Raw genomic sequence first — 26889 nt, 5'->3', positions numbered from 1 at the left:
CACCAATTAGGCTTTCTTTAGGTGGGACATTATGCCAAGAATAATTTTATTCTAAATGTGTTTTAATGGGAGAATAGGAAAAAATGTGGGAAAAAAATTATTATTTTTCAGTTTTCGGCCTTTATAGTTTTTAAATAATGCATGCTACTGTAATTAAAACCCATTAAATGTATATGCCTATTTATCCCGGTTATAAAACCGTTTAAATTATGTCCCTATCACAATGTTTGCCGCCAATATTTTAGTTGGAAATAAAGGTGCATTTTTTTCAGTTTTGCGTCCATCCCTAATTACAAGCCCATAGTTTATAAAGTAACAGTGTTATACCCTCTTGACATAAATATTTAAAAAGTTCAGTCCCTAAGGTAACTATTTATGTATTTTTTTTAAATTGTAAATTTTTTTTTTTTTTTAATTACAAAAAAAAATAATTGGGGAGTGTGGGAGGTAAGGAGTTAATTTTTTGTGTAAAACAAGTTTATTTGTGTGTAAAAAATGGTTAGGATGTAGTTTTACTATTTGGCCACAAGATGGCACCATTACCAATTTGTTTCATACGACCTGCAAGCGTCCTTCTGGACTCTTGCAGGAAGTAGAAAGAGGCTGGGACTTTGTTATTTTTTCACAATGATCGGGCTGCTCAGCCGAGCGGCAGCAGATCATTGCGGGGCTGAGATCAACGAACGGGAATGGATTTTCCCGTTCATTGATCTCCGGGCGAGCGGGCGGCGGCGTGTTTACTAGCGGCGGGCGGCGTGTTTACGAGCGAGAGCGCGGACAGCGGCGGGAGTGCGCAGAGTACGGATTTCTCCGTCCCTGGGGGTGAAAGGATGGAAAAAGGGGCGGAGAAATCCGTACGCGCGGGGGTAAAGTGGTTAAATTTATATTGTTGTCTTTGGCGTGTACATCCTGTAAGCTTAAATCTCCAAAATTGAATTCGAGATGAAAAAAACTAGGCTGTGATTCTTTAAATGTGTAGTTAAATATTAATTGTGACCTTGATTAAGATTAAATACACCTATAACATCGGTTATATGAAAATTGCAAATCAGCACAGAAGCTTTATCGCTTCCATTTAATATTAACTATGATAATACTTCAAATGGATATCTACAATTTCACTGCCTGTCTGTGTAATTACTTACACAGAGCTCAAACATCTCAGGATTTTATTATACTGCCTGCAATTGTCTTGCATAAGTAAGGGAGAAATTTTGTCCTTTTCAATGGATCATTGCCTGTTTAGGCAGAAATGCTGAAAATTAGTTTGCTGTATTAAACAATGACTTAAAGAGAAACTGAAGCAAAAAAAATAAATAAAAAATGATATAATTATTTGTATGTGTAGTACAGCTAAGAAATAAAACATTAGGAGCAGAGACATAAGTCTAATATTGTATCCAGTACAGGAAGAGTTAAGAAACTTCAGTTGTTATCTATGCAAAAGAGCCATTGAGCTCCACGACTTTCAAAATCACAGAGAACTCTGTCTTCTGCAGCTTATTATCTCAACTGTCAGTCATTGTATTGTTTTTTTTTCTTCTGCAGAGGACAGGTCAATATTTCATTGGCCTGCTCTGTAAAATTATTTAGAATGCTGAGTAATGTGTAAACTGCAAATATTAGAGAATGATGCAATGTTATAAAAAAAACTATATAACTGAAAATAAAAATATGAGAATATTTTCTTTGCTTCTAATATTCTAAATCCAAGTTGGAGCAGGCACCACCAATGTAAATTATAGTCTTTTTATTGGTCACATGGGTTAAAAGCAGCTTTACAACGACAGGCCGCTGTTTCGAGCTTCCGTGCTCTTTGTCAAGTTGTCAAATCTGCAATACATGCATCAGCATTTCACCACACCTTATATACAATATATGAACCATTAGCTATATGTGCCAAAATGCAAATTTTACTTGCCACCCCTTCCCCAGCTTTGTATGTGTAATAATTAATTGCATGAAAAAGACCACCAAAATCTGCTTTCTGGGTGAGGACAACCACAGTGTGAGAGTGGAATAAGCACAGGCAGTAAAGTTATTAGTTTATTAATGATCACTACTATTTAAAGAGGAGCTGTTAGCCATACTATCTCAGAAAAAAACACATATATTAGTAGATAAATACTTGCTCTACTTACATAACATATGTATTTGTCCACATTTTTATTTCAGTGCGTTTTATACAGTAAATAAAGAAAATTCTGTTTCTGTCAGTTTCCATTTTAGAATCCCTGTGTCTAAAGCCAATCCTGATGTCATTTCCTCTGTTTCCTCTCCTCTTTCTGGTTATGTATGCATTGCCCACCCTCCTCCCAATCTTCAGACACTCCCACACAGCTCTGCAGTTAGAAGTGCATCGTCACAAATCATTGTACGACTTTGCAGACCTGGTTTATTTGTATGGATCGGATTTCAGCTGAGTCACTTTCTCAGCAAATATTGGCCATCAGAGAGGAACAGAGGTGTGGGAGGGAAAAATGGGAGTGAAAGAAGGCGGCATTAGTTATGTCTGAGGGTAAAAAGGGGAAGAAAGTAAAGATGTAAAAAAAAAACAGCATGCACTGCAGCTTCTCTTTTACAGCAAATGTACAAAATAAGAGCCAGGGGACCTGGTAAATCATATTCTATTGAGAAGAAAATTAAGAGTGATTTTTAGCTTTTGGATTGCCTGGTTAGCATCCTTATTGTTTGTTTACCGTATAAAATAGACAATTGATATTTGATTTTTTGCCTAACAGTTACTCTTTAAAGCACATAAAGAGTGATCATTACCACTACAGTATTAATTAATAATCACAGAGCTGGATCATCCACAAGGCAAACATCGGCAGTTGCATAGGGCCTGGAGAGAGTCTAGGGGGCTGGTGGATGCTGGCCCCCACTAAAAATCATCAGCAGTGGGCAAAAACTGCTATCTTGCCCAGGGCCCCATTTCATCTTAATCCTTTTCTTTATAACTAATGCAGCAACTGGAGGAGAGTCCCATGTGTGAGACAGGTGCTTCTGGTGTGAGCTTATCCAGGTAGCGCCTTGCTTTCAGGACACCCATAGACATAATGTTATTATGGCTATAGCGGCGCAGCTGGATTTTAAATGTCATTCGGGTGCCAGCCATAGCTGAGCCCCTAATTATGTGGGCTAAGACTTGGAGGGGGAATAGTATTTAATGCTGTCTGGAATTCACCTTGAGCCCAACAGACTGTGCAATGGAATGGCGCATACGCCCCATGTGGGCCCCTCAGGTCCAGGGGGCCTGGTGTAATTGCAATCTCTGCATCCCTTATTGCTACACCATTGCAACTAATGCCACAACTGCAGTACTTTCTTGTACTTCTTGCCCTCCTAGCTTTCATAGTCTAATGATAAGTGGTGTGCACATGTGCATCTGCTGCCTTAGGTTATTACTCTCTGGGGGGGGGGTTGGGGAGGGGGCATGATCCCAACAAGGGACAGACCTGTTCATATGGGGATGGTTGGGAGGTATGCTAACCTACCCCTTTTATGCTGACCCCTTTCAACAACAACAACAACAACAAATAACATTTGTAAAGCGCTTTTCTCCCGTGGGACTCAAAGCGCATAAGCATGGCTCCGACCATCGTGGTACAGGGGAAGAATTTTATAAATCTGGAAATGCCAGGCTAAACAGGTGGCTTTTCAGTCTGGATTTGAATAGCTCCAGGGATGGTGCTGTCTTTACTGGGTGTGGTAGGGAGTTCCAAAGAGTAGGGGCAGCATGACAGAAGGCTCTGTCTCCAGATTTTTTGAGGTGCACTCTGGGAGTGACCAAGTTTATAGAACTTGCTGATCTGAGGTTGTGAGAGGTGTGGTGCAGCTTCAGCAAGTCCTTCATGTATCCAGGGCCCAGATTGTGCAGGGATTTGAATGTCAGCAGTCCAATCTTGAAGAGTATTCTCCATTCTACTGGTAGCCAGTGCAGTGAGCGAAGGATCGGTGTAATGTGACAGTGGCGAGGCTGGTTTGTTAGCAATCTGGCAGCAGCATTCTGCACTAATTGCAGGCGACTCAAGTCTTTTTTGGGGAGGCCAGCATAAAGGGCATTGCAGTAGTCCAGCCGTGATGTGATGAAGGCGTGGACTAGGGTTTGAAGATCCTCTGGGGGAATCAGATGTTTAATCTTTGCAATGTTCTTCAGATGAAAGAAGGAAGATTTAACTACAGATGAAATTTGGTTTCTGAAACTCAATTCCCCATCGATTAGTACGCCAAGGCTGCGCACAAGGTTGGAGCTGTTTATGTCTGAATTCCCAATCCTGATTGGTGTTGCTTTAGGATAGAGCTGTTTTGATGGCGAGCACTGGCTTTGGACAAACAGGACCTCAGTTTTGTCAGCATTCAGTTTCAACCAGTTATCATTCATCCATGCCTGAAGCTCAGCTAAGCAAGAGTTTATTTTTGGGGTAGGGTCTGTTCCACCAGGTTTGAAGGACAGGTATAGCTGTGTGTCATCGGCGTAGCAGTGGTACGTCAGGCCATGTCGTTGGATAAGTGTACCGAGTGGCAACATGTAGATTGCAAACAGCAGAGGGGATAGGATTGATCCTTGTGGCACTCCGAATTGTAGAGGTGCAGGTTTGGACATTATAGGTCCTAGGGATACTCTCTGTGTTCTGTCAGTCAGGAATGATCTGAACCACTGGAGGACTGATCCACTGATGCCACAGTACTCCTGCAGTCTGTTAAGCAGGATTTCATGGTCAACTGTATCAAAAGCAGCTGAGAGATCCAACAGGATTAGGATGGAGCATTCCCCTCTGTCCCTTGCCATGAGCAGATCGTTGCAGACTTGGATGAGGGCTGTTTCACAGCTGTGGTGTTTCTTAAAGCCAGATTGTAGAGGGTCCAGGATGTTGTTTACTGACAGCCTGGTTTCAAGTTGCAGATAGACAGCCTTTTCAATAACTTTACCTAAGAAGGGGAGGTTGGAGACAGGTCTGTAGCTGCTCATAGCATCTGGATCCATGGAAGGTTTTTTGAGAAGGGGCTTGATGATTCCTTCTTTTAGAGAGGTAGGAAACCTCCCTGCTTGCAGAGAGCAATTTACTATTTTGTGAAATGCTGGACCAAGCAGGTCAGGGCATTTCAGCATATGTTTAGTTGGTCCAGGGTCCAGGTCACAGGTTGTCTGGTGGAGACGACAGAGGGTGTCTGAGATCTCTTCCTCACAAATACTTTTGAAATCAGTCCAGGGTGTTAGGTTGTTTTTGCAGCTATTTCCATTAGTTGCATGAGTCTTGGGTGCTGTGGACTGAATGAGAGACCGAATAGAAGATACTTTGTCAGCAAAGTAGCAGGCAAATTTCTCACATGGCTCCTTTGAGGGAGTTATAGTGGGTTTTAGACAGGATGGATTACATAGTCTATCAACTGTGCGGAATAGTTGGGCTGGTCTGTTGGCGGCCTTTGCGATCTCCTGTGATAGGTGGGAGGATTTTTTCTTGGTGATCGCATTTTGGTAGCTTTCCCGGTGAGAGACAAGGGTGTGTTTATCTTTTGAAATCTGAGATTTTCGCCACTTCCTTTCTAGTCTGCGCACTTCTTTCTTTAGGTCCTTTAGTGAGCTGTCAAACCACCGTGCATGGTGAAGTGGTGTAGATCGTTTGATGCGAACTGGAGCGAGGGCGTCATAGGCAGATGACACTGCATGGTTGTAAATCAGGACCATGGAGTCTGGGTCTGCGCAATGATTGGTTAATGCGTCGAAGTTGAGGATATTCTGAACGTGCTGGGGTGAGACATCTTTCAGTGAACGGTATTTTATGAGTTCTTTCCCTCTGTGTTTTATCGCTGGTGCTGTCAGAGAGAAGTGGATGGTGTGGTGGTCTGACCATACCACTGGGTTTATATCCATGTGTGATATTAAAAGTCCGGAATGAAATATAAGATCCAGGGTGTGCCCTTTCGTATGGGTGGGGAAGTTGATAGCCTAACACACTTCCAAAGCTTCCCTCTAATGAAAATGTCTTCCTGATGTCTAACTTTAGGTTTCCTCTGACATAAACCCAATGACTAAATCTAGCCTCATCCAAACCCTTACCCTAATAGCAATCTTTTCCTAACTCTTATTAATAATCCTTTATTGTAAGAATTGGCTGCATTGTCTCACGCCCAATCCTTCCTGCTGATAAAGCGGCACTTTTGGCCTGAGTTCACGTATTTGTGTCCACTTCTGTCCACTTCCTAACATCTGGAACATTGATGTGCTGCTGGAAAATGGACAGAAGCACTCTAGTGTGCTCAGGCCCACAAACTATGCACCCGACTGCCGATACGTTAGGCATCGTCACCTAATCTGTGCCCAAACTGGCATTTTTCTGCATTAATGGATAATTGTAGTGTATGGCTGTTCTGCTTTGCAGCTCCATGTAAGTGATTTATTCCCCATCTTCTGTCGATAAGAAATGTGTGCACCCTCAGGGATTCTGATCATGCATGTCTTTGTACAGTGATAGCTGATCACACAGCTGAGACTTTCCTAAACATGGCTGACCTCTTGCCCGAAAAGGTCTACAGAAGGTCATATCAGGCAGCCTCTTCTAACATTTATTAGTATTACATGAAATGTAAGCCTCAAATAAATCAGACTGCATTCAGCTACTAAGCAAATGCTAAAGTAACAGTCACTGGCTCAAACTTCTTACAGTTATGAATAAGATATCTTTAAACTGTCTCTCTTTTGGCAATTCCTTTTATACAGAAAAGCGCACTTGATGTTCCCTGATGTGTTAACTTGTCTGTTCTTTCTTCTCTTTTATCCTTACTATGTTCAGTTAAAAAGTACTTTAAAACCCGCTTATTGCAGTATTACAGTCGCATTCCTTATCACAGTGTAGTGCCAGAGATGGCATGTGTGCCTAGCTGAAGGTGTGAGGAGGAAGAAGCAGTGCGTGTTTCTATTTGTAGCTGGCTGTGGAGCTGTAAAGTCTCTGCTGTGAGAAAGACCTCAGATGACTCATTTGCTGGAGCAGCCTGTGGTGTCCTACACGATACAGGCTGTGAGTGTGGGGCACCTGATGCGAAGACATCACTGCCTGACGACTTACTGCAGAGGTGTCCCCGGTCATCAGTTCTCCTCACAAGATGTGGACAGCTACCAACTACAAATCACTCTACACTAAAAAGGCTCACAAAGGAAAATACTTTTTTTCCAGATGCAAGAAAATGACTATCAGTCATTTAGTGCAAAATGTTTCTGCTTTCTGCAAGTATAAACTGATTTAATTCAGATCTAGACAACAGAAAAATACATTTTTATAAAATCTCCCATAGGGTAAAGACTAACAGATAATAGATATATCTAATATACAAGAAAATTGTTAGGGTTAAATATAAAAAAACTCTGAATGTATGATGTAAATATTATTAATATTAGTCCTGTCTAGTCCAAAGGAAATAAAATGATCTCGCCAGAGGGAGTTTCATACTTTATCTCTGGCTTTTCATCTGCAAAACACAATTCTTCACAATGGCTGCTCAGTGCAATAAGTCTCTCAGAGGTAATGCTCCGCTGATAATCCTGTCAGAGGGGATTATACTCCTAGATACAACTTTGCAAAACTCGGTCTCTTTCCATTACACGCACAGCTCATACCTATGGATATCTGTGGAACTGAGGCTCACTGGGACAGGTTTATCTAAGCCAATGCGTGGAAAACTAGAGCAAACTTGGAGCAAAGCTGGAACAGATGCTCAGAGGGAGCAATCCTTGAGCTGGTACACATCTGCCCCACTTTTGCACCTGTTTTGCACTCAGTTTGCTCTAATTCGCCTTGCACTGATTTTGATAAATCTGCCCCACTGTCTTCCACAGCAACCAGTTGATGCAGTTTCTAGCATCTTAGTGACAGATAACATTGAGCTTGTTTCACAGTATATAGTGTAACTACCAGGGAAGTGGCTTTAGGGAAGGGGGTGGGGGAAGGCCTGACTTCTTCTCTCCCTTTAATAGGGCCCTACCTTGTACTCTTGTGGCACCATAATAGCCCCTGTGGTGTTGGTATGCTCTAGATTGTTGTCATCCCCTAAACATTATAATGTAACCATTTCCCCTCATCATGCTAGCGCCACGCTACTCATGCACATGCACAGTAAAGCTTTCAGTCTCTGAAACAGCTGATGAAAACATCTGGTTTTGGAGCCATGTGCAGTTGCCCTCTAAGATTGCGTTGCTATTCCCGGGAAGCTCCGATTAGGACTGCACCATTCTCCGCACAGGGTGCAGAGGTGCACATTTACTTTAGTATTGCAGCAAGCAATAGCCAAATGATGTCTTGGCTATTGTTTGCTGTGGGCATATTTGCTTTGGGGGGCTATGCAGAGGAGTGGGGAGTTGAGGTGACCACACTTGTTATCGTAGAGGAGGTTATGATGGCTGCACTAGCCTTTTGACCCTGGGGGCCTCCATATGGTGGTGATGGTGATGGTGGGGTGGTGGTAATGCAGGAATTCAATGCAGGAAGAGGGGTCATATCAAGTTATGCAGGGAGGCCCTATGATTTCTAGTTATACCTGATCCACATGAAATATGAAGGTGAAGGGAAGGAGGTTGATTGAAATTGCATGTATGAGTATACTCCCCCTTGACAGGAATGCCAGGATGCACATTAACTATATGGCCCATATGCAGTTCTCTTTTTCTCCAAAGTTTTCTCCTAGGTGATATTTTCAGACTTTGGACAATATGCAATTCCAATTTCTCCTGAGTTTTCCCCTAGGAGATAATTTGTCATCCTTTATTTAGAATAACTTTTCAGCACTTTACAATTGAAACAGTACCAACAAAGTAGGTGGAAAGGTACTATCAAAACTATTCTAAATATGTTCTAACTTGCTGGTGATTTAAAAGGCATTTTATTGACAAGTTTGAAAATATCACTTAGGACTAAACTCAGGAGTAAAAAGTGAATTGCATATGGGCCCTTGTCAATATACTGCCCTTTCATCCACCAGCAGGCAGGAAAATACTCCAAATAATGTTGATAGTACTTTTTCACCTAGTTGGGTACTTTCTCAATTGTAAAATTCTGGGAAGATATTTTAAAGAGAAAATGAAAATGATCTCATAAGAGTAAACTATTGTAATGATCGCTGCTGCAGCAGCTATTGCTGGAAGTAGTAGTGCTGCAGCTCAGGCAGTTCTGATCTATTTCCATGCAAGCTGCATAGCTTTGTCTGTCTTTCCCTGCTGTCAGCTTGTGACTGATTATCATTCACCTGTGTGGGAATCTGCATGTCTGCTCCCATTGGATGACCTCAGTATAAAGATCTGCTTCCTGCAGGGTTTCCTTGGGTTTTCATAGCTTCAGTGTAAGCCAGTCTTGCTGTCGCTTTAGCCCCCGATCGTGTTTCTTGTTATAAAGATACTTTGCTGGTCTTTGCATCATATATTGGTTCATTGCCAATATATATGCATACCAGCACGTTTATTATTTTCCTTGTATTTGTGTTACGTTGATACATCAGTGTCGCTGATGTATACGTACACGAACTGTTTATTTCCTGTGTTCAGTTAGTCAGTTTTCCAGCACGTTTCGGTAGTTTGCGCGTACCGTGAACACCCGTGCTGAGCTAGTTATCCTGTTCCTGGTCCTGTTTGTGGATTGCGTTCATCTCTGCGAAGAGATAACGAATCCTTCTGAATCCTGTTCTGTTACTGTTTGTGGATTGCGTTCATCTCTGCGAAGAGATAACGAATCCTTCTGAATCCTGTTCTGTTACCGTTTGTGGATTGCGTTCATCTCTGCGAAGAGATAGCGAATCCTTCTGAGTCCTGTTCCCTGTATTACTCCATTCCTAGTCAGCGTTCCTGCTTATGTCATATATCGGTTCATTGCCGATATATACATATGTTAGTCAGACGTTACAAATAGTTTCATTGATAGCTGTAATTGTAATACGCTAGGAAAACATACTTATTGTATATTTATCTGTGTTACGTTCATCTATCTTAATCCTGCTATTTCCTGACCATCCTGTCCTGTCTTTGTGAGGCACGCCATCGCCGCAACGCATTGGCTGCCTCATTCCAGTCTGTCTGGTTTTGGACGCTTGCTGTCGCTGAGTAGCCGCTAGCTAGCAAGCGTTCATTCTGTCTACCTGTCCTGATCTCCTCAGTTCTGGTTTATGCGCTCAGCGCTACTTTGCGCTGAGACGTTATAACGAAAGCATTGTTTGTGGCTGTCAGATCTGCACCGGCTCTGTGCGCCACAATCTCCTGTTGGAGTCAGTCCTCCCCTCCACTATACTAGGGATAGCCTGTTTCCTTGTGCTAGTGTGTGTACCTCCTCCACGCCAGCTCATGCGTTGCATGCTGACTGTGGAGAATACACCACCAAGCGTTACAACTATGGAGAAAAAGTTAATTGCATATGGGCCTATGTGACTTTCTTTATGAGTAATTATTGTGGAGTTTTTGTTGTGGGTTATCAACCACAGAAAAAGTAACGTAATAAGAATCTGAGTCTGGAGATATAATTAAATTTTCTCTTGACTAGACAGGACTACTTTTAGTAGTATCTACAGTACATTTGTACAGTCATGTCAGTCAAAGTGATTAAAGGAATACTATCGATACCCAAGTGTTCTAAAATGACAGTGTGCAAATAATGTCTAAGTAGCTGTGTAAACATTTTCTTACTTTTCATGTTAAATATCAGAGGCAAAAACTGTAATTTATTGAGGGTAGGATTTAGCTATATTGGGACAAATCAATTGCAGAAGGGGTGTCTGCTTCAATGCACAGCCAGAGTTGCATATCAGACTACAGAAAGCAAATATCAAACATATCAAACTCTGAAAACAAAAACAGTATGAAAAAGCTGTGAGAATTAGTTACATTTCCTCTGCTCTCTTCATCCCCTTCAGTCAGAAACAGAGCTCCCAACAGTTGCAGCTACTGTGTCCTGTCTCTCTCTCTCTCTCACACACAGTTACACACAGAGTTAACTGATCAAGTGTGAGGGGAATTTCCCCTCTCCTCATGGCTCAGTCAGCATCAGTATTGGCGTCAGTAAAGTTTAAATGTATTTTGCTAACAGTAAACAAAAGAAGTTGCTACTAAAATGTATACAGCAGTACTTAGCGGCACTTCCCAAACCAATCCTGTGTCAATTGAAAATAATATGTGAATCGATAGTATTCCTTTAAATGACAAGGGTCATTTGGTCTATTTGGTGATTGTAAGATTCATTTAGGACCTAGATACAACCCCAGTTCATTTAAAGTGTTAAGTGCTGGGATCATTGTGTTATGCGATGAAGAACAGACATACACCTCACTGGCTCCATATTAATTTAAATCATGCTAAAATCTACCTGGGAAAATGATTAAAGAAGAATTCATTGAGGCATTAAATAAGGTTTTTGCCCTAATTTATCTCAGTTGATACAATTCATTAGTACAGTTTTTTCCCTGTTGCTTGTAATTTGCCATTAAACTGTTATTATACATATTTAAATGTGCTTGACATGAAGCTCTGAATAGTAATGCAATATACGGATATTATTCTCATTCTATAATACTGGCATGTCACCTCACATCCTCACGAATGCTAGTATAAGCTGCTACCATGTGCTTATGCTGACAGTAAACTGGCTATCATTTGTGTCAATCACTGCTTAAATAATGTTTCATTTTTTCCACATCTACTGCAGTCTCTCTTTCTCTCTTTTTGGCTTGCTTACATTGCTTATCATCGCATAACACAATGATCCCAGCACTGTATGTGGGAAAATGCAGGCATTTTTTTCACAGAAGGTACTTTGATTAATATAGAAAAGAAAATCCACACTTTGCTTCACTTCTGTCAGGTTTTTTTCTGTATAGGAAAAACACCTTGAAGTGTGCACTGGCCCGCCATTGATTTACATTTGTTCTCAGTTTTCCTGGGCAGAAAACACAGACAAGTGTGCTCCCAGTCTAGAGTTCTGGTTGTGATGTTTACCATTGGTTCCTATCATTGCTGAGCTAATTAACCTTCGTTTTATCTGAGTGTGGCCACAGCCATGCTCAGACATGAATCTTGTTAGTTTGACACGTTGTGACATTACCTGGCATAAAAAAAGATGCAATTCGCAGAGTGTGAGCAGAGGGGAGCAAATTGTCTATTACCTCTCCAGGTTCCCCTGCTGCATCTTTGTGCTTCTTAGTATCTGCTCTCCATGGCAGCAGCCAGGGTCTCTTATCATGTGACCCACCCGTGAGACACTGGCTGGGAGAAATTTGTATCTGGGTACCTCCACTGGGGGGATCCTCTGGCTATCCATACTGAAGGGGTATCTGGCTACCTATACTGTGGAAATAGTGGTCTGCCTGGGTGGGAGGACACCTGGCTACCTGTAAAGGGGGGGGGGGGTCATCAGGCTACCTTTACTGTGGAAATAGTGGGCTGCCTGGGTGGGGGGATGGGTGTGTGGGGGTCATCAGGCAACTTATACTGGGGGGGTGACAACTATATATACTGGGGAGTCATCTGGCTACCTATAGTGTGGGGGGTCACTTGGCTTCCTACACTGGGGTAACATCTGGCTACCTTTACTTGGGGGCTGTCTCACTATCTATTCTGGGGGACATCTGGCTACTACCTATAGTAGGGGGACATCTGGCTAACTATACTGCAGGGACATCCAGTCACCTATACTAGGGGGACATCCTTTCAACAGGGTGGCTGAAGAGGGGGCCCCTAAATTTATTGCTCTGCTTGGGGCCCTGTGTAGTCTTAATATGGCTCTGGCTGTCAATGTGATTGTTGCTCTTTGTATTGGATTATCCTGCTGTTCAGGCTGCAAGGAGGCAGGCACAGACTTAATCAATCTGAGAAGATTGTAGCTTGTAACACTGACAGTCTGTGGGGCACAAAAAAAGCATGCTCTACTGTTGTGTGCTTATAACATGGTTCTAGGGAAGCATATGTGTCTGGAGAGGAGCGTGTGTGTAAATCTTAGCTGAGAGTTGATGTACTTGCTGATTCATCAAAGTAGTGATTCCTTCATGTCATCCCTGGGCCCAATTAAGGCAGACATGCATTATCTATGATTTGAATCAAAATGGCCTTTAATTAAGTCTCCAGATTTCCAAATGAAGACGTTTGCTGTTTCTTTTGGTGCATTGTTCTGTATAGTGCTTATTTTTGGAATCACAGAACAATGCACAGCTGTGCTCCCAAAATAAATGGAAAGAAATTATAATTGTGCTCCTATATAAGTGAGGTTGAGCAGTTGTGCACTAAGCTAATACAGTAGAGGCTAATGGTGAAAGCTTTGCCATCCTGAAAGGTAAACCTCAGTAACCATTAAGCCAATTACCGAACATTTACAGAAAAATGTTTAAATATACAAAGAAAAGACGCTGCTGTTAATGATAGCATGATGCAGCTGCATTTGCAGGCAGGAACACACAGCTGTGTCTTTTTCTAATTTACAGCACGAGTCAATGTAGAAAATGGTCCCAAATGGAGTTAGAAGCAATGTATCATATATATTTTTATTCTGTTAAAAGATATAATAAAAGATATACTTTTAGTGTGTATTTCAGAATAGCAGCAGATTGCTCTAAATTTACTCTCTGCAATGGTAGAATAGAATGGAAGTATAAAAACAGCTCTAGATCAATCATTCGTGCCTCAATCATTCGTGCATCAAATGGACCTGAGCTAATGCAAGTGGACGTAGCCTGTCTTCATACACACGCATAGATGGATAGACAGATTTATTAAAGTGGAACAAAAGTTTTTCTTGATTGACCAACTTCTACACCAACAATTTCTTGGGATTGGTACCGCTAAGTATGAAGCTGTATATAGCTAGATTAATGTTGCCTAAGATGATTATTTGTTATTACCTCAGTGGGAAATCTAGCATGAATACAGGTGTCACCACTGATACTGATCTCCTCTGTGCCATATTGGATGACCAGGGGTGTCATTTAACTATCCTCCTCCCCCACAAAATTTGGACTTTCCCCCATCATGGTACTGCCACGAACAGGGGCGTACAAATAGACCCTGCAAGGGATGCAGCTGCAGGGGGGCCTAGGAGCCACAGGGGGCCCCGTCCTGAGAGACTGACAACTAAGGGCAGTTGGCTGATGGTGTAATGGTTAAGGGCTCTGCCTCTGACACAGGAGACCAGGGTTCGAATCTCGGCTCTGCCTGTTCAGTAAGCCAGCACTAATTCAGTAGGAGACCTTTGGAAAGTCTCCCTTACACTGCTACTGCCAATAGAGCGCACCCTAGTGGCTGCTGCTCTGCTCTGGCGCTTTGAGTCCGCAAGGAGAAAAGCACAATATAAATGTTATTTGTCTTGTCTTGTCTTGTAAGGGCAAGGAGAAAAAAAAACGTAAGGTTCTCTGCACAATTTTTCTAATGACTGCATCTGCTCAGCCACTGATAAGGGATCATACAAAGTTTTGCAGATAAAGATTTGTAGACAGTACCTATTCAGTGTTTAGGAGGGTCTTTTGTACAGCGTTGTTCTACCCCCAGCCTTTCTACCCCTCCCCAAGTGCTGTGTCCTGTAGTGATGCTTGAGAAGTCTGGGCACAGGGAGAAAAAGCTTCCTGTTCTCTTCGCAATTGTTCGGGGGGGGGGGGGGGGGGGGGAGACATCCAACGTCTCGCAGTGGGGCCCAGGGTTTTTCTAATGTGTAGCTCACGAAATTCCCCCCCCCCCCACACTGCGAGCCACTATGGGATTGGTTGCATTGTGGCTGCACTGAAGAGAACCTGTCCCACTGCATTATGATGTTTTGTTGCCATGCTGCTCTGCACCACAAAACCAGCCCCCCCTTCACTGCAGGGTTCGCAGGGTATATTGTTATGCCCCGTAGATTACTTCTATTGCAGTTCCCACAACAGGGCATCTTCTTTTTGCCCTCCCACTACTCTCTCCATATAACAGAAAAGGCCACTTCTTAGAGCCAAGTAGTGTGTCTGTACAATGGTCATACTGAAACCGCCATTTGAATGATTATTAATTATCATTTTGGACAGTGATCAAGTGTCTGTACATGGCTTCAGCAAGATAAGCAAATGTACTTATGCCACGAAGCAGGTATAACTCGGGGGAACAAATGTTTGCAGTGTTAAGCTCCATACACACGTTCAACAGCGGTCTTTTATGCAGCACAATTGTTGTACAACTTTTGTTGTGAAACAAGATGAATCAACTAAAAAAAAGTATTTTGCTATTGTTCAAACAGCTGATAAGACTGATAAGAAGTCAATCCAACAGTTGGATTGACTTCTTATCAGTTTTATCAGCTGTTTGAACAATAGCAAAATACTTTTTTTTAGTTGTTCAACAATTGTGCTGCATAAAAGACCGCTGTTGAGCGTGTGTATGGGGCTTAAAGTGAACCGAGCATCATTTTTAACACCCAGGGCAGCTCTATAGCAAATTAAAAATGCATTCTAAAAATGTGGTTTATTATTAAAGAAAACTTTAATTTTACTTCATTTTTTTACATCTAAGGGTTAAAATAGCCACTTTGTCCGTCGGAAAAAGGACCTGTGGTCGCTGAGCATGAGATTGTGGAACACAGATAAGAAATCACCTCTTTAGACTTAATTGACCACAAACAAACCCCCATTGTACTTCAAACAGAAAACATCAGTTACAGTTGAAGAATTTCACACCTAGCCTGGACAATGCTAATTGTAAAACAGCAGGGGTTGAGCTTCTGAACAATGGCAGCCCTTGCAGCTATTTGAAGCCAAGAGCTGCTTGGATCCCTTTAACCACTTGAGGACCCACCCTTTACCCCCCTTTAAGGACCAGCGCTGTTTTACGTGATCTGTGCTGGGTGGGCTCTGCAGCCCCCAGCACAGATCAAAGGGCACTCAGAGCGATCAGATCGCCCCCCTTTTTTCCCCACTAGGGGGATGATGTGCAGGGGGGGTCTGATCGCTCCTCCTGGCTGGCATTTTGCGGGGGGGGCACCTCAAAGCCCCCCTCCGCGGCGAAATCCTCCCTCTCCCTCTCCTACCTGCCACCCCCGGGAGATCTGGGCTGCACAGGACGCTATCCGTCCTGTGCAGCCAGTGACAGGACGTCCCCTGTCACATGGCGGCGATCCCCGGCCGCTGATTGGCCGGGGATCGCCGATCTGCCTTACGGCGCTGCTGCGCAGCAGCGCCGTACAAATGTAAACAAAGCGGATTATTTCCGCTTGTGTTTACATTTAGCCTGCGAGCCGCCATCGGCGGCCCGCAGGCTATTCACGGAGCCCCCCGCCGTGAATTGACAGGAAGCAGCCGCTCGTACGAGCGGCTGCTTCCTGATTAATTAGGCTGCAGCTGGCGACGCAATACTGCGTCGCTGGTCCTGCAGCTGCCACTTTGCCGACGCACGGTATAAGCGTGCGGTTGGCAAGTGGTTAAGACTCAGTCCAGGCACTTTAAGTTTCTCCTCAGACATGATACAGAACTGGATAGAGATAAGTAGTTCTGATCCAGTTCTGTAACATGCATGAAGAAAAAACGTAAGTTTCAAAAGCTTGCAAGGAAATATTGTACAGTTTAGTCATCAAAGGTATCACCTAAACAAATTTGTTGTTGTGTCTTTAGATTCCCTCCATGATTAACACCATCCCACATACAGCCATATTTGATATAGGTTATATTTGGTACAGGAAATTACAGCTGGTTGTCAAGATTGAGTACTGACAGGGAAGTAGCAATAGCCATAGCAACTGCTATGGGGCCCAGGTTGTACCAGATGTGTTCACTGATAACTTTACTTTGTTTCTCCACCCTCTGACTTTGTCTCTTAGCCCAAGGACTATACACTGTGTTCATTGCACAGGATTGTAAATTGCCCAGTCAGCTCATATCCACAGGGTAGGGGCAGGTGGCATTGATCAAGAGTGCCTAGTTATAAGTACCCCAAATGTTACTATGTGGCCCATAATTCCTAGCTACCCCACTGAATACTGATATGTTCTCTATGTACTGCCCACGTACTTTGCTCTTTGCTCCTGTCATCATTTCAGCATGCACTAATGCTTCTCTGTTTGACATATGCTACACATGGGTTTTCTCTAGTGGATGAAAACTACACTAGAAATATAATAATTAAAAATATGACAATATAAGATTCAAAAATGTTCAAACTGTTTCAGAGTATACCTAATTCCAAATGGAATGGCTTACTTTACTATTCCTCCTTTTACAGGTACTAGCAACAGGACTGAGTGGTCTCTACTCATCATTGCCCACCAGACTGGATGACAAAGGCGAAGAGTGGCATTGTCTGCTAAAGGATGATTGGCTGCAAGTCCCCACCCTCATACAGTTCATGAATTCTCTTGAATTCTGCAATGCAGTCATACAGGTTAGTAAACTTGCTTTGTAACTAACACACTATAGAATTAACATAAAATACATCTATGATACATTATCATAGATGTAACTGGGAAGAGCAGCCCATCAGTTACATTTCCCTGCAGGACGACACATCACTAATATTGTTTGGTGTTTTGTTGTTTTTTAATTATGTTGATTGTGTAAAAATATAATTGCATCCCAGCCCAGCGCCGGTATAAGATAATTAACGTAAGTATTTTCTGCATGAAAAATGTATTGTTGAAAAAGCTAAGCCTATTTTATTTATTGCCAGGCTTCCTTATGCGCTGAGAACATTTGAAGGTAGCTGTAATATTCATACCACAGGACGGAAATTAGTTTCCCCAGGCAGTGCCTACAGTTTATTATGCATAACATAGCACTGTGTAAAGCTAAATACCACCCAAACGAGGAAGATGGATCCAGTGATATCCCACTGACAGCGATCAATATAATGGCCGGTGGGTACACGCGATGTCACACAACGGCACACGATGGGCGCAAATGGGAAGTCAAGTGACTGCTGTACTTTGCGTGGAGTTGTCATGGATCTTAAAGATCCGATCTGCCATGACGATCATTATTGCCGAACACAGCTAAACATCGTTCTTGTGATCACCCGCCTGCACCAAAAAATTTGCCGGTTGTTGGAAAAATAGTCGGGAAAATTGCGTGGTGAGTATGGGCTTTTAGGCTGTGTTTCCACTATTGCAATTTCTTGCTGTTTCGGATGCGATATTACAGCTCATTGTAATCAATAGGCTGCATCTGTAATTCGTGTGCGGGGAAAAAATCAGAGTGCCTCCTACATGTTTCGCATCATACATGCGGATCCCCATAGCACCGGTACCCATCAGCACGTGTTTCAGATACGGAGATCCGCCCTAGTGGAAACGTAGCCTAATACTTCAGGCCAGTACAACCCCATATAAACCCCATATAAACTTGACAGTTCCAGCACTAGAATGCGCTAGAATCTGTATTATAACAGAAGCCTGGATTAGGGCATACTTAGAAGTTGTGTCTTGAGACTAATTCTCCCAATCCTCTGGCATCTAGTTCTGTGATTAGCTATTTATCTGGCAGTATCGGAGATTCCTATCCTACACTGAACTCTTGATGTAAGGGCCCGTTCTCACTTGTGTAATCGCAAAATGCTAGCAATTAGCGCTAGCGTTTTGTGTTGGTGATTTTACCATGATTAACACGGTAAAATCTCTGTACACTCTTGTGATCTTTGAGCAATCGCAATTAGCGCTTTTTAGCATTCTAATCGCAATCGCTCTAGAATCATGGAAAAATGCGGCATGTAATGAATTTTGAGATTGCCGCTAATCGCGAATCACCGGTGATCGGCAGAAATCGTGGCAGTGAGATCACTGCAGTGCCATATAGTTAGTATTGCGCTAGCGATCGACAGCGATTTGGCGATTAGTGGTAATCACCCCAATGAGAACGGGCCCTTAGTGTAGTATATGGGCTTGATGCAAAACCAAAAATAAATGTACCAGCTACTAATAACTGGAGAATGAGTTATAGTCTAATGTGTCATTAGTAGGGATGGTCGGAAATGCCAATTTCCGATTCCACGGTAAATCCGCATTCCGCCATTGCCAAATACCGATTCCGCTTTCCGCTACCAATTTCCGCATTCCAATGCGGAATTTCCGCCGCAAATCGCGAAAATTCCGCCCGACTTTAACATTGATTTTCTCAAAAACTATCAGGTCTTTTTGAAAACTTTTTTTTGCATCTTGTTCAGGAGATTCTGCTTAATAAACCCTGAAAATTTGGTGTTTCTAGGACTTATGGGGGCTTTGCTATTAACCGCTAAAGTCGGCGGATTTTTACTGTAATGTAAATGCAGAAAATAGGCAGATGCGGATTTTCTGCCTTTTACATTACCGTAAAAAGTAAAAATCTGCCGACTTTAGCGGTTAATAGCAAAGCCCCCATAAGTCCTAGAAACACCAAATTTTCACTGTTTATTAAGCAGAATCTCCTGAACAAGATGCAAAAAAAAGTTTTCAAAAAGACCTTATAGTTTTTGAGAAAATCAATGTTAAAGTCGGGCAGAATTTCCGCGATTTCCGGCGGAAATTTCTGCGATTTCCGGCGGAAATCCGCCTAACGCACTTGCATTACCGATTTCCGCATTCCGATGCGGAAATGCAATTTCCGATCGGAATTTCGGAAATTGTATTTCCGTGGAATCCGAATGAGCATCCCTAGTCATTAGCGTCACATTCTTTGCATTGTTCTGAAAATACACGCAATATGGAACTACCACATTTTACTACAAATGTAATGAAAGATGCCAGCGGAGTTCAGAAACACTTTAACATTCAAACAAGCCACAACCAAATGAAATTTCCACAAACGTTTATGTCCAACTATGTATTGTTCCATACCCAGTTATAGCAAGCAAATGACTTCATTTTAAAGGCAACCAGAGGTGAGAGGGATATGGGGGTTACCATATTTATTTCCTTGTAAACAATACCTGTTGCCTGACAGTCCGGTTGCTGATCCTGTGTCTGTAATACGTTTAGCCATAGACTGTGAACAAGCATGCAGTAGATCAGGTACTCTGACTCAGGTGACTCAGGTTTTACAGGAATAGCCATATGCTTGTTCCAGAATTTTGACTCAGACACTACTTAAGCCACAAGATCAACAGGGCTGCCAGGCAACTGGCATTGTTTACAAGGAAATAAATATGGCAGCCTACATATCACTCTCACCTCATGTTCCCTTTATCTGTCTGCAAATGTTGGATGTAATTCACCCTCAACTGTTTGTGCTCAGCAATACTCATACTTGGTACAAGGTTGGGGTATGTGAACCCATATAAAGCATAGAACAGAATTGCTCCTTACAATAACAGCGAAGAACCAAAACTGAAATTCAACTTGACCAGCAAATATTAAATGTGAGAGATTTCTAAGAGCAGGTATAAGAAAGAGAACTGGAGGTATGGGGGAGTTAACAGAAAGTATAAGGGAGTAGACAGAAATCTGGATTCCAAATCCACATCAATACGGAAAGCTGATAAATGATAAAGAAATAGATAGAGAGGTATACACTGGTGTCTTCAGGGACTCAGCACATCTCGCTATGGCTGCTATGTGTGACATTGGTGAATCAATGCATGACTCTATACACATGAAAATATTCCTAAGACGTCCTAAAAATATTGACATAATTTATGTTGACCTACAATATAATACACCATACATCTCTTTCAGATATATTTATATAGGAGACAAGATACTGAGACATTCTGTGCAACATTATTAGCTTTATAATTAATTGCCACAATTTGCAGCCCAGAAATAGACATATGTGCTAACACAAGGACAATGCGGACACATTCTATACATCCTGATAGAATGAAGTGCAGGACATGAACTAAGGGTCCTTTTATACTTAATCAGTTGCTTTCAGCTATAGCTGAAAGACAACTGATTTTCAAAGTAATGCCCATGTTTTCCTATGGCCTCTTTTACACTTAACGCGTTTTAACTGAAATCTTCTTCCCAATGCACTGCTATGGAAAAAACACATACCAACGCACACTAATGCATATTAACACACACTAACGCATACCAACTGATTAAGTGTAAAAGGGACCTTAGGGTTGTGCTTGTCCCACTGCTTCAGAAATGCAACTTTAACACTAATGGGTGCATTAGAAAGTGCGCGCAAGTGCGCACACACACACACACACACACACACGTATACATATCTACCCCAATTTATTCAGTGGTTCCAAATAAATTCACTCTGAACCTATGTACTTAAGATACACTGGAGAACATGATGGATACATGAAAACCTGGACTGTTTTTTTTTTTATCTAGCCATTAGGTGTCAAGCGTTTACTGCCCTTTCCTAGGTCATATCAAAACAAAGGGAGGATTGCTGAAAGAGTAGTGGTTTAGAAGTTGTGGGACTGCAGTTGGTGCAAATAGAATTTTCATTTCTTTTAATAAATCAAAGCTGTCTAGAATTACTTTCTGTAGGTGTTAATGCATGACTGCAGAATCCCATACACCCATTCACTAGTCTGTCAGCAGTCTTCACTGTGGTTTGATATGATCCAGTTAACGGTTTTACTTATTTAAGAGAAATCCACTCTATGTTTGCTGAATTACTTTAATTAGGTTCTCCCATAGCTTTAGTAAATGAGCCTCAGTTGTCTGGGGTTAGCTTGTGTGGTGACATCATCAAGAGGTACCAATGGCATATCCAAGATTAGGCATGTACTACTTAACACTAGTGCAAAAACCAAAGCTCTCCTCAAGGTGTACCAATGGCATATCCAAGATTAGACATGTACCACTTTAAGTGGACCCAAATTAAAAATGCAAGGTTTCAGAAATAAAATCTATTTTCTAAATTATAATAATAAATAGCAGCCTTTTTTCAGCTGCATGATGACAAATATAAAATATTTTACATTTATTGGAGGAACCCCTCCCTTCCTTTCATATTTCCAGGACAGAATTCGGCAGACTGGTGGAGTAGGCGGTGTCCGGCAATGGAGGAATTGCTAATGGCTGCCACCTGTATAACCCTAGCTATGAAAAGAGATGGGTGAAAAGCATGCACTGAAATGCTCATAGGCTTGAAGGAGTGTTTATTTATCTTTGTATGTGTCAGAGTGGTGCAACTAAATATTTTGAATTAAAAAAATGTTTGGTTTGGATCCTCTTTAATACTAGTGCAAAAACCAAAGCTTTCCTCAAGGTGTACCAATGGCATATCCAAGATTAGACATGTGCCACTTAACACTAGTGCAAAAACCAAAGCTCTCCTGTCTAAGGATCTGCTATCATGCCGGAATACAGTAATCCTCGGGATGTGTTTTTTTTAATTTATTTCTAGTGATGCCAAACATATAAATCAAGGTGACAGCATACATCCCTTCCTTCTTGGCCATAATGTTCTTCCACGTATAATTAGTCGGTAACCAAGTCTTGCATGTTTGTGTGTTAAAGTGGACCTGAACTCTGTCACAGGACAGAAGGAAAACAGAGAGAAATGCACCCAGTATGTTTGTAAGGAGTTTAGTCATGGTAATTCCCCCTCATCTGTGTCTAATCATTAGTTGTAATGTGATCTCTCCCCTGTGTCACCTGACTGCCCTGGCAGAAAAGGCAGATAAGCTCATTTGAAAGCACAGGATGTTAACAATATGTCTGCTATCATGAAAGCAGGAAGTAGAAACGGTGCAGATTTATTTCAGTATTTGTATCAGCTCTAACAAAGTAATGTTTTTTATGAAAAGGTTATTATGCTGTTGTGTATCTTTTAGAGCAGAGAGGAAGATCTGAGTTTAGGTCCTCTTTAAGCCAAGCATGAATTGTTCAATCTGAAGTGCATCAGGTAAACAATCAATATCTTACAGATATTGATTATTTAGCTGGTCTAGACTACCACCTTGCACTTGTAGATATTAGATAAGATTTAACAGAAATTAGCTTGATGCAGTAAGCAGCAATAACGGTCAAGGGTAGCTACAGCCAACATAAAGAGGAAAAAATAATATTTTGATCTTCTATATAAAAACCAAAAAACAAAACAGGCAAGGAAACTGTGTTCCCTAAATGCTGAAGATAGGAAAGTATAAAAGTAGTAGCTTATAGCTCAATATAAAGCACAGTAGTAGCAACAGACTGTTGGACAAGCTACTATCAAAACATATCCATTCTCAGGTCACACTTGTATGTAAGAAGTTAGGGCATCTCTGCAGAGTAGGCCTGATAATTATAATCTTTCTGGGTGCACAGGGAAGGATAACAAATGTAGGTGACGATAGTTTGTGGTTTTTGCACTCAATGAGCTGTATTAGTTTACAAAAGCAGAGGACACACAGAAATTCATATCACTTATTTAATGATAGAAGAAAATTACATTCAACACAAATCTTTCTTTTTTCAGGTAGCTCATCCACTAATACGTGCTCAGCTTGTGGACTATATTTACAATGGCTTCCTGCTACCAGTGATGGCTCCTGCATTGCATAAGGTCAGTTTGAATATGTTTAGAACGTTTATGTAACTGGAATGTAACAGCCATGTCTTTGCAGCTATAAGGCTGGGTTCACACATAGAACGTGTACAGTACCCTTCCAGTCCTATCCTGTCAGTGTTTTGACAGTGTGCATCAGTTTTGTATGTGTTTCTAGGGAAGTGTTTACACACGAATTTGTACATTTCCATTCCAGTCCTGTCCTGTCAGTTTTGCATCAGTTTTATGTGAGTTGTCTATGACTTGGTTCACACATAAAAGGTGTGCATTTCCAGTCCAGTCCTGTCAGTTTTGCATCTGTTTTGTAACATTTTTGTATGACTCATGTTCACACACAAAAAAAGGGTTAACGTTTTAATCCTGACACGTAAAACTGATGCAAAACTGACAGGACAGGACTGGAACAGAAATGTACAGTTTTATGTGTGAGCCACACCATATTCTGCTAACCAGTCTTCGAGTCAAGCAGCTGGCTACAGAGAGAGTGTGTGTAAACGTCTGCTACTAATAACGGGCACGCCAGCCCTGACACACGTGATCTGACAGCAGAGGCTACAGATGGGAAGTGATCCGAAGACATAGACAAATTTAACTGTTTACAGCTCCAGATAATGGGAGAGATTAGAGAGTTTAAACACTGAAATGCACTGTAATCCACTAGGGCTCCTTCTTAAATGACAGAAAGTGAAGTACCTTTGTTCTCTTAGAGACTCCAGAAGTGTGATCAAACATTTCATTTAGTGGCTATTAGGAGTGCTCTCTATGATGCAGAAAAAACTGACCTCGTCAGCAGCAATAATGCTAATACCGTGACTCAGAGGACAGAGTTGCCTACTGCTGCTAATCCATGGCTGTTTTGTGAAACGCAGATCCCGGGCTGCTTCTGTTTTACTGCAGTGTGTGAATACAAAGTCTGTGCTGCATGAATATATAATGTGGCAGATCTTTTATCTAATAAAGCTAAAATTTATGGTAGCTCATCTACTTTCAAATTACTGCCAAAAATGTTTAAAGAGACTCCGTAACAAAAATTGCATCCTGTTTTTTATCATCCTACAAGTTCCAAAAGCTATTCTAATGTGTTCTGGCTTACTGCAGCACGTTCTACTATCACCGTCTCTGTAATAAATCAACTTATCTCTCTCTTGTCAGACTTGTCAGGCCTGTGTCTGGAAGGCTGCCAAGTTCTTCAGTGTTGTGGTTCTGCTATGAACTCCCCCATCCAGGCCCCTCTCTGCACACTGCCTGTGTGATATTTAGATTAGTGCAGCTTCTCTCTGTTCTATTATCTTTTACAAGCTGGATAAATCCTCCTCTGAGCTGGCTGGGCTTTAACATACTGAGGAATTACATACAGGCACAGGTGTCTGCACTCTGCAGGAAGAAACAGCCTGACACTTCAGTGGAAGATAGCTGCAGGGGGAAAGAAACACACAAATGATCTCTTGAGATTCAAAAGGATGGCTGTATACAGCCTGCTTGTGTATGGATGTATTTTCTATGTGTGGGCATACTGTACATCAATCTACTTCCTGTTTTGGTGGCCATTTTGTTTGTTTATAAACAAACTTTTTAAAACTGTTTTTAACCACTTTCCTCCACGCGAGGAGCATCGAAATTGTGACAGAGGGTAATAGGAGATGGTCCCTAACGCACTGGTATGTTTACTTTTGTGCGATTTTAACAATACAGATTCTCTTTAAAACCAGTCTGTGGTGTTTTATTTTTCCTTAGCTATTTATTAAAAGATGTGAACACAGATCCGCGGGAGTCGTTCTTTAAACTTGCAACAAACCTTGGGATGATCTGCATTTTAAGGTGCGTGCACACCTTTGATGCATGTCACCCGTCAGGGATCAGGACCCGATCCCCGACGGGCGTCATCGCTGGGCTGCATTGACGCAAGTCAGCTGTGTAGCTGATGAAGCGCTGTGTTGCTATGCGAGGAGGCAGAGGGATCACAAAGAGGCGTTTGTGTGATGTCACGTGGTGGGTGGGGGAATGATATGGACAAAGGGATTGGCAGTCACGAGTGCTGAGTTGATCTGCCAGTCAGACCGCTTGGGGGTCGGGGGCCGCTGTACACATGCTTGACTTTAGTCAAGCGTGTGTACGAGCCTTTAAAATCATTTTGGTACTAATATTAGATAGGTGGATGGTGCCACTATCCATAACAGTCAAAATAGGAGAAGAGCTAGAACTCAATAAGGGCCCGTTTCCACTAACAAGTGATGCGAGTGCGGCTACCTAGCCACATTGCATCACTTCCACTGGCATCCGCATCACTTCCGCATCTCCCGATGCGGAAGTGTATGGAGAGGACAGCGGGCGCATGTGTGCGGATGCGGCCTGTGCAAGAATCTGCAGCACGCTGCAGATTCTTGGATCGCTCTACACCACTCTGCACGCAATGGAAACTGTTCATTTGCCGTGCATTGGGTTCAGGACACCTGCGGTGTGATCTGACTATGTGTAACAATCTTACCTTCCTCCAGCGAGTCCCGCGGCGTCTCCGACAGTGGGACTTCCGCTCCAGCGTCTTCTCAGGGCATGCCCGGCATCCCTCCGACGTACCCTGGAGGTGTCCCCGGCATCCCTCCAGCGGTGCAACTAGGGGCTCGCACGCACAGTTCCCCCTGTTGGGCGCGTGTGGGGCAGAGCACCCTTTACAGGCTGAGGAGGAGTGTCTGACAGGAGGGGCTGTCATCCTGGGGGCTGGGTCTGCTTTATCTCTTGGGTATATTAGGCCAAGTGAGTAAGTTGCTCACTGGCCTTGATACTAATCAGTTCACTGGTTCTTGGCCTAGCTAGCTGTATTTTGAGTTACATTAATATATTGTGTAGACGCACAATATATATGTACTCTAGTCAGTCAGTCTTGTACTTTTTAGTTATATCTTGTAATTTATTCGTAATATTCTAGTAATATTATTGAAGTAATATCTATTGTATATTTATCTGTGTACCGACCTTTTGCCTGCCTCTTGACCTTGCTCTTGTCTGATACTCCTGTACCTCTGCCATCTGATACACGTGTTCGACTCCGCCTGTCCCTGACTACGCTATTGCCTGATCCTTACAATACGACTGACTGACATACTGCTGAAAATGGGATTTCAGTTATTGAAAGCACTGTTTATGTTAGGGTGAAAAATAAGGGTTTTTTCACACCCCTTGTTCATCATTGCTTATTCAAGCTTGCTTATCATTGACAAGCTTCCTTCGGGCATTCTTTATTTTGTTCTCTTTAAATAACACCTGTGTCCTTAAGCCTGATACATACCATGCAATTTCTTGTCAGATAAAGGGGTCGAATCTATCATCCAATCTGATTTTTCTGATTGATTTTCTGAACACTTCTATACAAAATTGATCAGAAAAACCATCGGAAATCAGATCAGACTTGTCAGAAACAATCGATTCGATCCATCTATCTGACAGTAAATTGCATGGTGTGTACTAGGCATTAGAGCTGTATTGCAAAAAATCAGC

General features: G+C 42.2%; 1 protein-coding gene across 1 annotated transcript in view; it reads left to right on the top strand.

The window, feature by feature from the left end:
* LOC137570395 (FHF complex subunit HOOK-interacting protein 1A-like) overlaps nucleotides 1–26889 on the top strand; it is a 285196-nt gene that overhangs the window by 82218 nt on the left and 176089 nt on the right. Inside the window, exons 3-4 of the mRNA XM_068279077.1 lie at nucleotides 17192–17350; nucleotides 23308–23394. Coding sequence (XP_068135178.1) covers nucleotides 17192–17350; nucleotides 23308–23394 — 246 coding nt within the window. The remainder of the gene's footprint in view (nucleotides 1–17191; nucleotides 17351–23307; nucleotides 23395–26889) is intronic.

Source organism: Hyperolius riggenbachi, chromosome 1 (genome assembly GCF_040937935.1).
Source record: "Hyperolius riggenbachi isolate aHypRig1 chromosome 1, aHypRig1.pri, whole genome shotgun sequence".
Classification (NCBI taxonomy): domain Eukaryota; kingdom Metazoa; phylum Chordata; class Amphibia; order Anura; family Hyperoliidae; genus Hyperolius; species Hyperolius riggenbachi.
This window is presented reverse-complemented; position numbering and strand designations above follow the sequence as displayed.